We start from the raw sequence: 16,753 nt of genomic DNA on the forward strand, positions 1-16,753 counted from the left end.
CAACTCTCCACAAGAGGCCAAATGACACAGAAATTAACAACTATAGGTCACCGTACGGCCTTCAACAATGAGCAAAGCCCATTGTATATCTGCTAGACCTACTTTTGATTTCATTATCTGCTTAAAATGGTTACGACAATATTTATCTTGATCGTTGCAATACAGAACTAAGTAACTTAGTTATTTCCCTTTTTGATTGTGGATATTAGCTTAAATGTTCGTTTAATTGCCTCACACTAGAAACCGTAGTTTTCAAATGCTTATTCATTAAAATGGAATCACTTTGTCAACAATCAATGATGTTGATGGGATTCTACATCAAACAGAAACACTAATTCGTCCTAGTTTACCCATCATATATACATTTATCATTTTGTATATGTTCACTGTGACGCACATGTTGAAAATCTATTTTAAGCTATCTTAAGTGGGGAAATATAATGAGCCACTCATAAATAGGGGATAATCTATGCAAAACCATAATCAGAACTTACGTAGAATATAAAACTGAGGAGATATGGTAAGATTGTTAAAGAGCCAACTACCCACCAGAGTTGAAACGAACCAGTGGACGAAAGTAAGGTTTTGTTCTGTTGACTACGTGTTGTTGTTATTGAAAAAATAATTATACGAAATTCCGTATTAAGTTGCATTTCAAAAAGGTCTATAGAATCTAAATCCCCTTAGAAGGTATACAATTACGATCTCTCGATGGTCTTGCTTCTTCTGGTGTGATATCGAGACCTGCCTGTTTGAGCTTTCTTACTGAAAATAAACACAGAAAAGCGTTTAGATAATATCATATTGCTAAATGATTATTTTCGTTTCAGGAGAGGAATAAGCTCTTTCTATTATTTCAGTCAGATAACATGTTTCTTGATTTACGCGTTTATTAGACTCTCTATCACTCGGACGACTAACGTTAAACTTAAACAAAAGACCACTAGGTCAATGAGGACTAACTTTCAATCAACTCAACCGAAAGATCTTTTTTAAAGAATGCATTTTTGAGCCGATCAACCTTTAAAGCCATTGTTACTACAGAGTCTACCAGTCAACATACAAGATATGGACCTTTTATGTAGACATCCCTGCCACAATAAAACAGTATTACGATATGACGATTCATAGTCTTTGATCCTGTCACAATATTCTCAATACCGTAAGCGGACTTCCAGTTCGAATATAGTTATATTTAAATTGAAGCTTGCAAAATCGAAAATATTTCATCAGGAATCCAGGTTATGAAGGTGCATTGCATTATACTTGATAAACATGATCAGTCTGAGTTTGAATCGGGCCAACTCACAAGGACTTTCAACCATTCTAAATCTTAATACAAAATAGATTGAAGTAAAAGCTTCACAAGGAAACAGTCCACAGGAAGATACGTTACCCTTCCCGAAAACATAATTGTCTACCCAAGTATAAAATGAGCATCAGAACTTCGTTTAAAAACGTGACACTGTTTTTTTTTTTACACTATGTTTAAAAACTCCATTGAAGACATTGTATCCGTCCGACTGTCAAACCGGTGATAATATGGGTGTGTCTGTCAGTTGACATAACTTGCAGAACCTACCTGTTTTTTTTATCCTGAATTTGCATGAAATGTATTTGCTACTAGACGTAAACAAAACGAAAATCAATAATTTTCTCATTTTATTAGAATTTAATTCCACTTTTGAATAACATTTTGATTTAAGAACATGACGGGGTTTTTTTGCAAACGTTTTACGTGAAATCATGTATGCGAAGTCGTCAATAAATTGAAGGCACTTGAAACTTGTTTGATATGAATGTAAATAGCATCGCAAAAATTCAAATAATCCGTGATATCAAGTTTCACAGTTTTACCTGTCGAACCACACCAAGTACCAAGTTTCATACTGTTTTAACATGTCGAACCACACCAAATACCAAGTTTCATACTGTTTTAACATGTCTAACAACACCAAATATCAAGTTTCACACTGTTTTAACATGTCGAACCACACCAAATATCAAGTTTTACACTGTTTTAATATGTCGAACCACACCAAATATCAAGTTTCACACTGTTTAAAAGTCGAACAACGCAACATTCTAGAGGAGCCTTCCAAAGCCGGGAGTTCGGTTGTCTTTGTTTTATGTCTATGATATTGTTTTCCGTTTATTTTTGTAGCATAAATCAGACGATTGGTTTCTTTGTTTCATTTATTTCACATTTTGTCACTCATGTGCTTGTTTAAGCTTACTATAAAGGTTTTGCTTATTGTTGTTGTACGTCTCATTGCTTGGCAATCATGTCATACATATATCTCCTATCTTTATATCTCAACCAGGAGTATACCATTAATATAATACACACAACTATTTTGTATACAAGGCCACCAATGGGTCTTCAACACAGCGAGAAAATCCAGCACCCGGAGGTGTGCTTCAGCTGGCCCCTATACAATAATGTATACTAGTTCAGGTAATGGACGTCACACTAAAATCTATTTTCCAAATTTTATTTAATAAAACACTAGAGTAAAATGAAGAAAAAGCAAAAAGACAACAATTAAAAACAGGGATAAGCGTAGGTACTTCGGAAAGGCAATTTGTCGGTAAAAAGGTAAAAAGTAGTTCCTACTTACTAGTAACTAGTGGCATTCGGCGTTACCCATACACATCAACCCTGTGATAACTCATACTCAATAATGTCAAAAACGAAAAAAAGGTGAACGGGAATAGTGGCACTGGCAAAAGGAACACTTACCAGGTGTATGATGGGTGCCACATGTGGAGCAGGATCTGCTTGCCCTTCCGCAGTACCTGAGACAACACCCGGTTTATGGTGGGTTTTTTTTGTGTTGCTCAGTCTTCAGTTTTCTATGTTATGTTTTGTATACTGTTGCTTGTCTTTTGGTCGTTTTTCGTTTTTTGCCCTGGCGTTGTCAGTTTGTTTTTGACTCATAAGTTTGAATGTCCCTTTTGGTATCGTTCGCCTCTCTTTTATTAGGTTATCTGTGAATTATTGATTCACTAACAGTCAATCCAATCATGATGTCGACCGGTAATTATCGAAAAGATAACTTCAACTTTATCTTTTAAAACCTTCGGTTTGGTTCAATGATCTTCAATAGCTTTCTTGTCAGCATCATTCATCTATCAGGGAGGGGGGCCTCGGTGGCCGAGTGGTCTAAGTAGTTACTACTGTAATCACTAGCCAGTCAACACTGTGGTTGTGAGTTCGAACCCCGCTCGTGCGGGTGCACTCGACTCCAATCTTAATTGATTAGGATTGTCAGTTTTCCTATCGAAGGTCGGTGGTTTTCTCCGGGCACTCCGGCTTCCTCCACCAATAAAAACTGGCCGCCACGAAATAGCCCAAAAGCGGTGCTTAAAAGTGGCGTTAAAACACCAAAAATCAAAAATCCAAATTCATCTATCAGGGAAATCATGAACCCAAGGCATTTAAAATTGTGTCAACTGGGAGAAATATTATACTCCATATGAACGGGAATCTGGTTAGTTAGTTGCTACATCGATTTGAAATTAAACCTCATAATTGGAAAATTGTACTAAAGTTTTGCTCTAATCGTATTCAACGATATTAACTTGACTGGAACAGATGCGCATTTCGACAATATAATTGATGTCTCTTTAGTGATGCTTGAAGCCAAACTATTTAAAATGACAAAACTTAATATGAATTTTTGCGGTCTTATAAAAACTATTGCAAACCCTGACAAGGAGTCAGAGCTATGCATGCGGATGTTAAACAACAACTTTAAGATATATGTAATAAAATTCTTTATTAATATAAGATTAATATATAAGCAGGGAATGAAAATTTTACCCGTTACAGTAAACCACGTGTTCGTCCATGGATTCGATATTTTGTATCAGACTATAAGCAGACTTACATTAATAGGCCATACAGTAACGTTAAATTGCATTTACCACTTTAAAAACACTAGCTTTTCATTAAACAGTTGAATAAATATTAGAAAGGGAGATTCAGTACTGAAAATTATTCTTGCAATTCCACTCTAAACAAAACAATTGTGAATTGAATTCGTGAAAATTGTAACCACTTGTCATTTCCCACCTTTTTAAAAAATTCGTAAGGGTTCCGCGAAACCCAGTGTCTCGCCTATTTTTGCTGTTAATCACAGGCTCAACAAAAATGAGGAACAAAATCAATAAAAATATTCCTTTAGATACTATCTTTTGATTGTAAGAAGCTTCTGTCAAAGTTTGGTATAAATCCAGGATAGTTTATGAATCTAATAAATGTTTTAAAAACTTTAACTGCAGACTGTATTTAATGTTAACTGGAAGAAAAAATAAGTCCATTTTTAAGTAAAATACGGATAAACAGGTACAAAATTTTAACAAATTTACTTCTGGATACTATCTTAATATGATCATAAACAAGCTTCTGTCCAAGTTTGGTACAAATCCAGGATAGTTTAAGAAAGTTATTAAAATTTTAAAAACTTTAACCACAGAGTGAATGTAATGTTTCCCGGCAGAAAAACTAAGTCCATTTACAAGTAAAATACGGAAAAACAGGAATTTTATTTTTACAAAATTTACTTCTGGATACTTTCTTATGATCATAAACAAGCTTCTGTCCAAGTGTGGTAGAAATCCAGGATAGTTTAAGAAAGTTATTAAAATTTCAAAAACTTTAACCACAGAGTGACGACGACGCCGACGGAATGTAGGATCGCTATGTCTCGCTTTTTCGACTAAAGTCGAAGGCTCGACAAAAATGAAATTTTAATATCAAAATAGTCAGCATTTACATCTTTGAACTCTAAAATTTCACATAAATTTCGTCCAACAGACTATAGATTGTTTATCTTGGACATCCCTTTCCAATGACTTCCCGTTGGGTTTTAGAAATGTTGCCGAGTTCCTCTGCAAAATTACATAAATTCAATACCAGATACTTGTCTTCTTTGTCGACTGAAAAAAAGAAAGAAAAAGATATAAAAATTGATTGAAAATATGATATGTGTAATAACACCAGAATGTCCACACCTCCTTAGCGACAATTGTTTTAGAAACAATTTTCATGTCTTATTTAAAAAAAAATATTAATACACTTTCATTTGGGCAAAAAAGATTTGATTTTTTAGACTTAAATGGGACACTTTAAGAAATTACTTAATATTCAAGATTTTTTCGTGTCAAGTTCATATTCATAGGTTTTCATAACAAGTGAGATTTGAATCTCGCTTAATATAAACTTAGTTATTTAATTTAAAAATAATAATAAACTAGCTATAGCCCGGGGTGGAGGATTTTGAAATTTAACAATTGTGTAAAAGAGTGCAAAATCCGCTAACAAATATACATACCGGAAAGAACATATTTATGCCTTTCAAACAACACAATATCTGAGTGGCACATTTGGTCAGGCACTGGCATATACAGATTTAATTCAACATCTTTGTTTTTATCATCTTTGTTTGGTAGTCCACCTATTCCATCTAAATTGCCCTGATAAAAAATATATAAGAGAAAAATATAATTAAGTTCTCATAGTAAAAAATTGTATTGCTCTCTTAAAAGAATTTTTATTTCTTTAATTCATTTGAAAGTTAAAATGATGAAAATGTGTTCTAAGTTTTAATTTACAATGAAAACAATTTCTCCATTAAAAATATTTTAACTGTTGACTGCCGCGTACCGATACATATGTCGCCTACATAGAAACGATATAGGATAAAATGTCTACTGCAAAATGTAACCCTGTTAACTAGAATTTTTAAAATTCGACTCAGTGTTTCTGTCTAGTACACGGCAGTGTTCATATACAAATCACATCAACATATTCTCGTCCTGAGTGTGCATTTAACTTGCTACTGGACGGTACACAGCCAGCCATCAATCCATTCATTAATTCATCTTGATCCCATTTACCTTACTTTAGATAATATTTATTTTAATAACGGTGGAAATGACAAGAAAGTTAAACCAGATAGACTTTATTAAGTTTTAAACTAGGTACGGATCTTCTTTTCCAACCTAAAATTATTTTCTTCACAACAAAAGCGCGCCAATTTTCAGTTGACGTCGGATGGCGCAAAATAGTCAAATTTTTGCGCGTGTGACTTCTGAGCAACGCAGAATCAGGGACTTTCCGATTGTTCTACTCCGACGATTAAAAGCAATGAAGCTACTAAATAAACAGTCATATGTTAATTATGACATGTACTATTACTAACGTCAAGGCATATTTAGTTAATTAATTGAGAAGGAATGGTGAAAAAAAGCACAAGAAGATGTGATAGTTTAAAAAATTAGGCTATTAAAATATTTGCATAACAAAAATAAATCCTCCAGTCATCTGATATAACATTAAAGATCAAAGGGACCGTGAACAACAGAGGAACTCTTCAAGATACGTCTCAAGAGCAGACAAGCTTTTTAAAAAGCTTATACATGTGATTAACTTACCCTGAGCGGTTGATGATAGACACTAGCGGATTTAGGGGGGTTTGGGGGGGGGGGTCGCAAAACCCCCCCGCTTGAAAATCTTTAAATTTTTTTTGTATTAACCATTTCTTGTTTTAATGTTATCTTTACTATAAATTGAATATCCAGCACTGAATAGGGACACGTTGTCGCTACACTCCATTAAATATACACATATCATAATTACATTGGCCTTAGGGGAACTTAATTGATAATTAGAGGATCAAAGAATTTAATTAAGACAATCCAAGGCTGCTATCCCTATATGTTATTACTTTGTTGGTTTTATGATTAAAACGACGCTTTCTGTTAACTTGATTTGAAGAAAAAACAAACTTTTTCACCCTATCATATCCATAAGATTTTTTTATTAGAAATGACACCTGCTGAATCTAAGAATATTGCAAACTTCATTTCCACATCTGTACCTAGTGCTCAAATGTATAGGCTTAGCATTCTAAATGAAAACTGGAATCCACCTAGTTTTTTTTCCTTTTAATAAGCGAGAAATGTCCTGGTTAAAAAGATGCTTCAAAAATGCGTGGCTGCACTATTTCCCATGCATTGTCTATTCAACTTCACAGGACGGAATTTAATGCAAATTTTGCGTTTTGTTCCGTACTGACGACAACCCCGGACAGTTTGTTAAAAAAAAAACGTTCACAATAGGGGTAAAGCAACTAGTGAATGTTAATCTAAAAAAAAAACCAAAAACACCAGCCTTATTAAGTTCACAAGACTTCACCAACACACATGATAAGACGGCTAGAGGATTAGATGCAAGGGCTGATACAGCATTTGCAAAACGGGTGGATACAATCTGTAATTAAATAATTAAACTAATCCAAAAAGTTTATTTTGAGTAACCCTATGCCGAACAAAAAGTGTGCCAATTATTGAAAAACACATATGGTTTGGTTTAATAAGAATACTTCTCTAATGTTCAAAAACATTTCTCACAACCCCCCCCCCCCCCCCCCCCCCCGCTTTAAGCTCTGGATCCGCGCCTGATAGATCTAGAAGTTTGACATTGAATACTAGAAACCCTTCCGGTACGTCTTTTACATGTGATTAACTTACCCTGAGCGGTTGACCTAGGAGTTTGACCTTGAACACTAGAAACCCTTCCGGTCCGTCTCTTACATTCTCTACTAGAACTGATATTACTGTTAAAATAAAATAGCACATGTTTCATATTAGTTTACTAATGTTTGAGCTTCGCGTAAAATTCTAATAATTATTTACTTGAGTATACACATGTACTACTAGTTATGAATGTAAGCCAGGGACTACACATGTACACATTGGTAGGCAACAGTAAGATAAAAAAAAATAAAGGCTCGAAAGATTAAACTACAATGTATACCCTCTTTTGTGGTCCATCGATCAGACAAACAAAATATTCAAATGTTAATACTGCAATGTTCCCAGATAAACACATAAGTTTAAGTTGTATGCTCTGAAATAGTTAGTATACTGCATAATTTACTAAAAAAGAAAACATTTCTGGTTTCCCCCTCCTCCTCAAAATACTTTGTATATTTTGTCTTTATCTGTCAATCTTAACATGCTTTTCCTAGCCATGTTAACAGCAGATACGCCTGCTAAGAAAATCATGTTACAGCCGATTTCAATGAGTGTGTAGGCAAAAGTAATATGTTTGGTTAGCTTGCTTGCTAGCTGAACCGTGAAGTCATAGTTAGGTAAGGTATACTACCCTCCTTTCAAAGTAGCTTAGTCCTACAGACAGATAGATTATCTGTCGGACTAGTCTACTCTTAAAGGATGGTAGTTTACCTAACCTAACGATGACTTCACGGTTCAGCTAGCAAGCAAGCTAACCAAAGATATTACCTTTGCCTACACACTCATTGAAATCGGCTGTAAACGTATATATTTGTTTATCCGTGATTGTTCAAGTTGTAATTAATGAATCTGGGCGAGTTAGAGCTTGACGTACTGTAAAGACGCCTGTCTATTGTCGGAAACTGTATGTTGATCGAGAGTGCTACCCTGTGCTGGATTGATTGATTGATGGTATTTAACGCAACTTTCAACACTCTTCGCTATATACTGACTTCCGGTTCGTGTTGCTCAGGCTTTAGTTTTCCATCTTGTGTTTTGTGTACTGTTGTTTCTCTGTTGGTCTTTTTCTTTTTAGCCACGGCGTTGTCAGTTTATTTATGAGTTTGAATGTCCCTTTGGTATCTTTCGGCTATTTTTTGTCCTCTATATAAACCCTACATCTACTTTTATCATACCATGTACACCATTGTAGAAAAGAGAAAACTTCAGTTACATGAAACATGTACAGGTATGTGTTGAAGATACCTGTTATACATGTATCTTTAGTTACATGTAAATGGACATTTAATCTGCCACAAATCAATTCCCCTTTGTCTCATTGATGTATAACCCTCACCTTCTAAGTGACCACCTCGGTGGTCTCGGGTTATTGTGCTTGTCTCAAGTGAGGAAGGTTATGGTTTTGATCCAAGTCTGGGTCGAACCAAATTGGTATTTGCTGCTTCTCTGTCAACCCCGCGCATTTAGGAGTAAAAGCAAAAGACTGGTCGTCTTTGAGTCAAAATAATGTATCGTTGTATGGTTACAAATCTTCCTGCGGATAATAACCTCATGAATAAAAGAACACAGTTCCAATGTTCCCCGCGGTGCACATATTTTATCTGCCAAAGGACAATAACTAAATAAAACTTTTACCTTAAATGGATTTGGTTATTATTTATGTTTTTTGGTCATATAGCTCAACAAATGTGTCGGTTCTTATACTGCTTGACTTCTAAATATTCGGCTTTGAGCGTTCCTGATGAAGGTAAATCCAGAAAAGCGCTTCGGACGAATGAAATTTATTGAGTGTTGTTTTCATTTTTTTTTTTTTTTATGATTTTATGCTAACAATGATATATTTTCCAATCAAAAGGGGTTGGCGTACGTTCTACACGCCCCCTCTGAATCCGCCAATGTTCTAAGCTTTTTTAGCCAATGCCAGATTTTCTTTGTCTGGGGCATTGTGGGATAAAATTAGGTTGATTATTTAGGGAATCACTGAAGCATGACTGGAGCAGGCCACCTCTTAGGCATTCAGTGGGCCCCCTTATGAAAATTTCTGGATCCGCCACTGCCACTGTAACATGGTAGAGGGCATTTGGCACCCGCTAACATGTTTATTCCCACCACATTATGTAGTACCTGTCCCAAGTCAGGATTCAGTGGATGTCGTTTGTTGCTGTATATCAGTTGTTTTGTGTTTATTGGTTTGTACATAAATCATGCCGCACGTTTTCTCGTTTGAATTGTTAAAGTTATATTTGCCATTTCGGGACCCTTTTTAGATTTCTATGCCGTATGGATTTTTTCATTGTTGGAAGGCCATATGGTGACCTATAGTTGCTAACTTGGACGTCATTTGATCTCCGGTGTAGATTTGTTTCATTGGCAATCACACCACTGAAATATTCTTATTTTCTATACGAGTTTAAATAGGGTAGGTAGGGTTAGCATAAGTATTTTATGAGGCTTTAATGTTTATGATTAAAGATCTGCCAGCGACACCATTGACTTACTTGTTTCTGCTGCACACAAGTTTCCAGTAATTTCTTCCCCATTGATGTAAATAGGGTCATCTTTACAATCACACTGCTCAGATGATTTAACTATGGACGCCAGTAGTATAATAATATTGAGTATTTTCATTCTCTGAAATTAGTACCTGAAACGAAATACAATCATGTGACATTATGTGTTAAATATTCAGTATTATCGTTATCACGTGCATAATAGGGTAGCAACAACAAACAATTATACCAGTATAGAGGGGCCTGATGGGTTATTTTCGTTCTTCGTGATCGGCGCATTTTCGCTATCGTGATCCGTTTTTCTACAGATTTTTTTTTTTTTATATTTTCGTGATCCGTGATCATGGAAATTTATTTTCTGTGAATCGTGAAAGACAAAAAAATCAACTCATGAATCGTGATGAGACCCCCCCCCCCCCCATGTAATGTTGTATAATATATTATTGAGATACTAAACTTAAATAATATATTAAGTTGAATTGAAATTGAATTGTAAAAAGATTTAACTAATTAACCAAATTAAATGAATTTAAAACATACGAAAATCGAAGAGAAGAAATTGTTATATCACAATATTTTAATATAATTTCATAGCATACTCGGTAAATAATACATTTTAATATGTGATTTATTCTTATTTCTGAACTAAATACAGGTAAAGGAGAAGGTCCGGTAATGGCTTATTTTGGCCTAAAATTAGAATTTCATCTGTTCAAAGATTTTTGACATTTTTTAAACAAGAAAGTGTCTTAATTCTTCAGTCGATTCAATTAGTTTATGTAAACGATTTTGACTCTATTAAATATGCCCAAAAACGTCACTTTTCAGATGGTTTTTGTCTAGAATGGAAGTGGCCGCATTCTTGTTCAGTCTCATCCTTCATATATGTTATGCATCATCATCAAATACAACATATATTTAAATATTAAGACTGAACACAAGGGCGGCCACTTCCATTTTAGACAAAAACCGTCTAAAAATTAGCACAAATGCTAAAATTATGAAGATTTCAGTAATTTTGCATGAATTAATGATGCTAGTACCTGATACATGTGCAGTGCAATGTCAAAAACAGCCCATATTTATCAATATGTAACAAAAGTATTCCTCTTTCCAATAAATAGCTAAAAGTTTACATTTTTAACAAATTTTTGAAATGCTATATTTTGGTGCCAAAAAGGGGTCTTACCGGGCCTACTCCTTTACTAGCAATGAACAGAAATGTCCTAAAAAGCAATGTGCTTAAATAGTTATATAATCTTTAAAAGATTTAAATTTCAAATTTGTTTTTCTTTTTTACCATATAATTTATTATATATTATAAAAAAAATGGCAATTCATTATCTTACTATAACAACTTAGACAAAATGTTAATATAAATAGCATTTGCCGATTGAGACTGGCAGATGGAATGGAATTACAACAGATTGGAAATTATGCGACAATCGTGAAGTAGACGACATCGGGGACGAATATCATTATATCTTGTTATGCATTGAATGGTGATTGAACAAAGAATGTATCTGCTTACTATTGTACAACCCAAACCAGAATACCTGCAAATCTGATCTATTATTTACTTCTTCAAACAACTTTGTGCTTGAAAAACTAATTTTTTAATTGAGAAAATAAGTCCTTAAAGCTAATTGTTTTTTTAGTTGTTCTTCACGTGTACATAATTCACACATGCATATAACATTTGTACTATAGTTATATGTCTCCCAGTTGATGCGATATTTCAGAGCTTGCGTATCCGATCACGATTTCCTCAAGGATTCAAATTGGTTAAGTTGAAGTCATTCCTGGAAAATATTACGAACGCCATCACGAGTTGGTTGACCGTTATATATGGAATATTTGTGTCACAGATGACCACGTATATGTTCCGATTTCGTTACAACAAATTAGTCTTTTCCACTATTGTGACATCACCAAATGAGACATAATAATCATCGGATTTGTACGTGTATGAGCAACACGACTTATCCTTCCAGTGCACATGAGATCACCCCCGGTTTTGTGTTGGGTTCGTGTTCCTCAATTGTTAGCTTTGTATGTAATGTTCGGTGAACTTGTTCGTCTTTTCGTCGTTTTTTCGTTTTTTTTTTGCCATGATATGGTCAGTTTTACTTCGACTTATGAGTTTTGAATGTCTATTTGGTATCTTCCGCCTCTACTGAGTTTAATTTTGAACTCCTTACTCCTCTGTTAACAACATTTTTGTCTGAGTTGATGTTGTCGGAATGTCTGTCTATTTTGCAGCATAAAGATAGTCGTCATGAATAAAAAAAATCGTCTATTCATACTGGGTTGATTTGCTTACAATCAAAACTACATATGTAGCCTCGGGGTAGGTTTTATTGTTTTTCATCGTCTACCAGTGTATTTTTAATTTCATAACAAGTTTTATTTAAAAAAAACGGATTGTGTGAATTCGGTGCACCATTCAGAAAAAAATGTCCAGACCATATACAAACCTGTTTATGCAAAGTTTTTTCTGTTTATAGCTTTGATCCACTCGATTTGTTGGCTCGTCAGAGGCATCAAATGAGACGTATACATGTTATATGGAATCAAACAAGGGCAGTCATTGTGCAACTCTTTGTGTAATTCAAATATTGATTTTTTTTCCACATCTACGATTATTTGTACAACTATTAACTGCACAAGAAATGTTCAACCTTTTTTTAAATAGATTTCGGCAGTATCCATAGTGAAATAAATCAGAAAATGAAAGAAAAACAAATGTAAACAGAAAATCGATAATGTTTTGATCAATACACACGTGTGCGTTATTTTTCACGGTTGTAATGTAAACGGTCACGAGAGAGGTTAATGGATGCGCCCATGTTTTCTAGGTCAATTATAGATAAACCCGTTTATTGATCATGTCTATAGTTTATGAAAATTTGAGAGTTTATTTATTCACTTGTGATTTAACTGGATACTGAAACCAAAAAGAAAAAAATTGTAATAACAACATCAGTTATTCTACTGTTCTTTCCATGTTGAAAAATTTGGTAAATTCACAATGTCGCAAAAACCAGAACACAAATACCGTATTGACCAAGCTGTTGGTCGACACTTCTTTAACCCGGCATTATACTCGATAACTAAGGGCTTAAACAAAAATCGTTTGAAAATTGTTACAATTTCAATAATTTTCAAATACAATGGAATCCTATAAGTATCCATCTAGCTTTACAAATAATTTAAGATCTTATTTTGCAAAATAAAAAAAAAATCATCTTAAATGTGGAAAAACAATTTTTTTAAGAAGCTTTTTTTTTGGTCAAACCAACTGCTATTTAAAGAACTTTTTAGCGAAAATGTAAAATAGCAACAGTAAAATTATTTACCCTGTTTAGGAATCTGTGTTGTTTTTGTCCTTCTGTCGACCTAACAGGATATTAACAACATCCGATTTTGTACATTATACTATGATAACACTCACTTTTATAGAGTGATAATTTATTTGAGATTTCCCGATATCGTAATTCACACATATTTAAAGGTCGAGTATAACACAAAGAACCATTTACAAATGAACAGTAACTGTTGCTGACTTTGGAATTAAACGGAGTCAATACAATGGCCCATGATAATCGTTAAGAAATGACAAAGACGGCTATCATTTTGGGTCAAACTCGGTTGTTTTTCTCATTGCAGTTTTTAGCGAAAGTCCAAATTCATTGTCAGTTGTTTCTGTTCTTTATGTCGATCCAACAGATTATTAGCAACATCCAATTTGTAAATTATTATACCGTATATACATGATATAACTACACCATGAATACAGTGATAATTTTTATTTACAGATAATTTACACGTTTAAATGCCAATAACATTAGAATCATTTACAAATGTACAGGTTACAATGGCCGTGGAAATTGTTGGCGAGCGACTGTGTTTTCTGCATTGGGGTCTCAACCTATATATACAAATTTGGGCATTGAGGTCCGGCTGGGGTTTGATAAACACCCTTATTCATATACAGTGTATTGAGTTTTGCGAAAATCCCTACCCTTTCATATATTTCATAAGAAAATCACAACCACTTATATACATGATATATTTCCCAGCTAGTATATATGATATCTTATTTCAATGAGATGTTAACCATATGGGATCCGTGATTTAAATTATGAGACAAAAAGATCAGAACACAGTGTTTACAGACATCTTAACAGAAGAGGAACATGTATGACCCATCGACATAAAAATGTCTACCAATTGATATATTCCTCCGTGAAATTGCACCTCATTGATATATTTGACATTCCAAAAAAGTTATCCATACCAGCGGCACGTCTATGTATACCCCGTGGTTTTCTACTCTGTTCGATAAATGCGTCAAAGGAATGCTTTTTTTTTTAATCATTCCACCGATCTGTTACACTTCTGAAGCACCTGAGATCCCCATTAAGGTCCTGTTCAAAAGTATTCTTCAGAATACAGTAAACATGGTAAAAAAAAAGAAAAAAAGAGTTTGTATACGGTGCAAAATTGTATTACAGGTACTCTTTACCATGTTTACCAATACAATTAAATTGTTGATAGTGCAATAATAATTAGCACAATATACAGATACTCACATAAAGATAAATCATGTTAAACATTTAAAAGTCATTCTTTGATTTATTTATGATGATTCATTTTATCTAAAATTGAAGTCGTTGAGAAATAAAAAAAAAATTGCCATTGGTTAGGAAATTTGTCAGGGTACAGTTGATTTTGGTCTGAGCACGGTTTTTCACCTTTACAAAAACAAATATTTATTACAATATGTTTTTTCAAATAATAAAACGTGTAAATGTGATGTGATTGCCAATAAAACAACTTCAACAATTAGCGAACTCATGAACCAATATGCCACAATATGAACCAAATCAAATTAAGAACCAACTGTCTGATTTATGACAAAACAATAATATTTCTGCATACTTCTTTTAATTCTGTATACTATATGACTATAAAATATTATACATGTAACCGGAGAGCATGATAATATAATAATAATAATAATAATTTTATTCAAAGAGGTGACTCAATTAACATTCAATACTCTACCTCGAGGCCGTCGCAAAAAACATACAGAACAAGTATTACGAATGTCATATATTTTAACATATAATTCAACTTTCACACTATTAACATGATATTGTATTTTCTTATTAGAAAATCGCTTTGTTTCCTCCGAGACCTCTGTGTTACAACGCTCTAACCGAGTATTTCGCTAGCTCAACCGCTTATTTACTATGCAAGGGAATCAATCTCGTTACACACTATAGAAGAAACAAAATAATTTAAGTGCAACATGTTCTTTTAAATCTATTACTTATTGTCGTGTAAACCATGTAAACCAAGAACATTTGGGATACATATATGCAGTAAATTTAGAATAATGTTATATACGTCCCTCCGTTCTCAATAAATCCTGGCCTTCCATAGAAAACACAACACATACAATTTAAAAAATGTCAATGTGTATCATATCATTATTCTGTAAATAATATCAAAGGGATGTCATAAAATGATTACACAATACTCACTAAGTTGCGAAGATTGATCAACATTACCGATTGATATCCATAGATCTTAATAATAACAGATTAATTGATAAGGTTGTAACATATTTTACATTGAAGATTTGTTTACAAGATGACGTAGCAGGTAAATATGTATGGCAAACAGTAAGCGTCATTAAATGATCTTCGAAGGAAGAACCTATATCAACAACCTCGATTATCTTATCGACATTCCAAAATCTATTTTGAAGGGAGAATTATATTTTTAAGAATTCAATTCAAATGAAATCTTTAATGCCAATAAAATAATGTCACAGTGATATTGCTTGACAATTTGAATGGAAAAAAAAAATGTTATACATTGTGTGATTAAATTTATTGACTCTGTCATTTGCTTTACGTCCAGTATTTAAAATCATGAATAGATAGGCGATCCATCTGCCATGTGATACAAGTTATAATAACAGTACAATTTAGGAGTTGTAATTGTGAATTACAATGCAGGGGTGTGGAAATAATCGCGTTTGTGTCATATACATATTCATGAAGTTTTCCGTAATCCGTGTAGTGACAAGTCCTATAATATAAGCCTTCGTAGGTCCATATCATTAGCATTTTAAAGTTTTTTTTTATCGGATATTTGTTTACTTTGAATGCTGAACGATTAATTTCTTTACCGAAAGATCTGAGCATACATGTAGTCACCGAAAATGATCATTGAGGGAGAGCTGTTTTACTGGTCCAAATGTATTTTACTCGAAAGGTAAGAATATGCTCTTTGGTCGGGTTGTTGTCTCTTTGACATATTCCCCATTTCCATTCTGAATTTTATATTGCATAGAACTGTAATTCACAAATACACTATTGATAATGCTAAGTACGATGGGAAAATAGATTAAAAAGATGAAAGAATCATGATACCTGCACGAACTTTCAGTTTTCCAGCAAATGGCGTCTCCATGGTAGCGGTCAATCAAATTAAAATGGACATTTGAAAAGAGATGACATTACGGAACATTTGAAATAAAATCAATAAATTATCGTTAGAAATTGCACATAATATATAGTATATAAGAATTGAATGCTTTTTTTTGTAAATTTATTTAAGAATTGAATGCTTCTTTTTGTAACTTCATTGGGGTGTAAAAGCGTTGACCGAAGTACATTTGG

At 33.6% G+C, this 16,753-nt stretch overlaps 1 protein-coding gene across 2 annotated transcripts; it reads right to left on the reverse strand.

Annotated features, from left to right (window-relative positions):
- Positions 1-3,763: 3,763 nt before the first annotated feature.
- On the reverse strand, positions 3,764-15,735 carry LOC127720619 (uncharacterized). 2 transcript variants are annotated; one of them, XM_052227301.1, is made up of 5 exons: positions 15,608-15,735; positions 10,044-10,189; positions 7,540-7,625; positions 5,340-5,481; positions 3,764-4,944 (listed from the first exon to the last, which is right to left on the reverse strand). In XM_052227301.1, the coding sequence occupies exons 2-5, from the start codon at positions 10,171-10,173 to the stop codon at positions 4,835-4,837; spliced, it is 468 nt and encodes a 155-aa protein (XP_052083261.1). In that variant the 5' UTR covers positions 10,174-10,189; positions 15,608-15,735; the 3' UTR covers positions 3,764-4,834. The 2 variants fall into 2 exon arrangements, with proteins under 2 accessions (XP_052083261.1, XP_052083262.1); XM_052227302.1 differs by lacking the exon at positions 15,608-15,735 and adding an exon at positions 13,415-13,502.
- Positions 15,736-16,753: the final 1,018 nt, after the last annotated feature.

Source organism: Mytilus californianus, unplaced genomic scaffold (genome assembly GCF_021869535.1).
Source record: "Mytilus californianus isolate M0D057914Y unplaced genomic scaffold, xbMytCali1.0.p SCAF_11, whole genome shotgun sequence".
In the NCBI taxonomy this organism is placed as follows: Eukaryota; Metazoa; Mollusca; class Bivalvia; order Mytilida; family Mytilidae; genus Mytilus; species Mytilus californianus.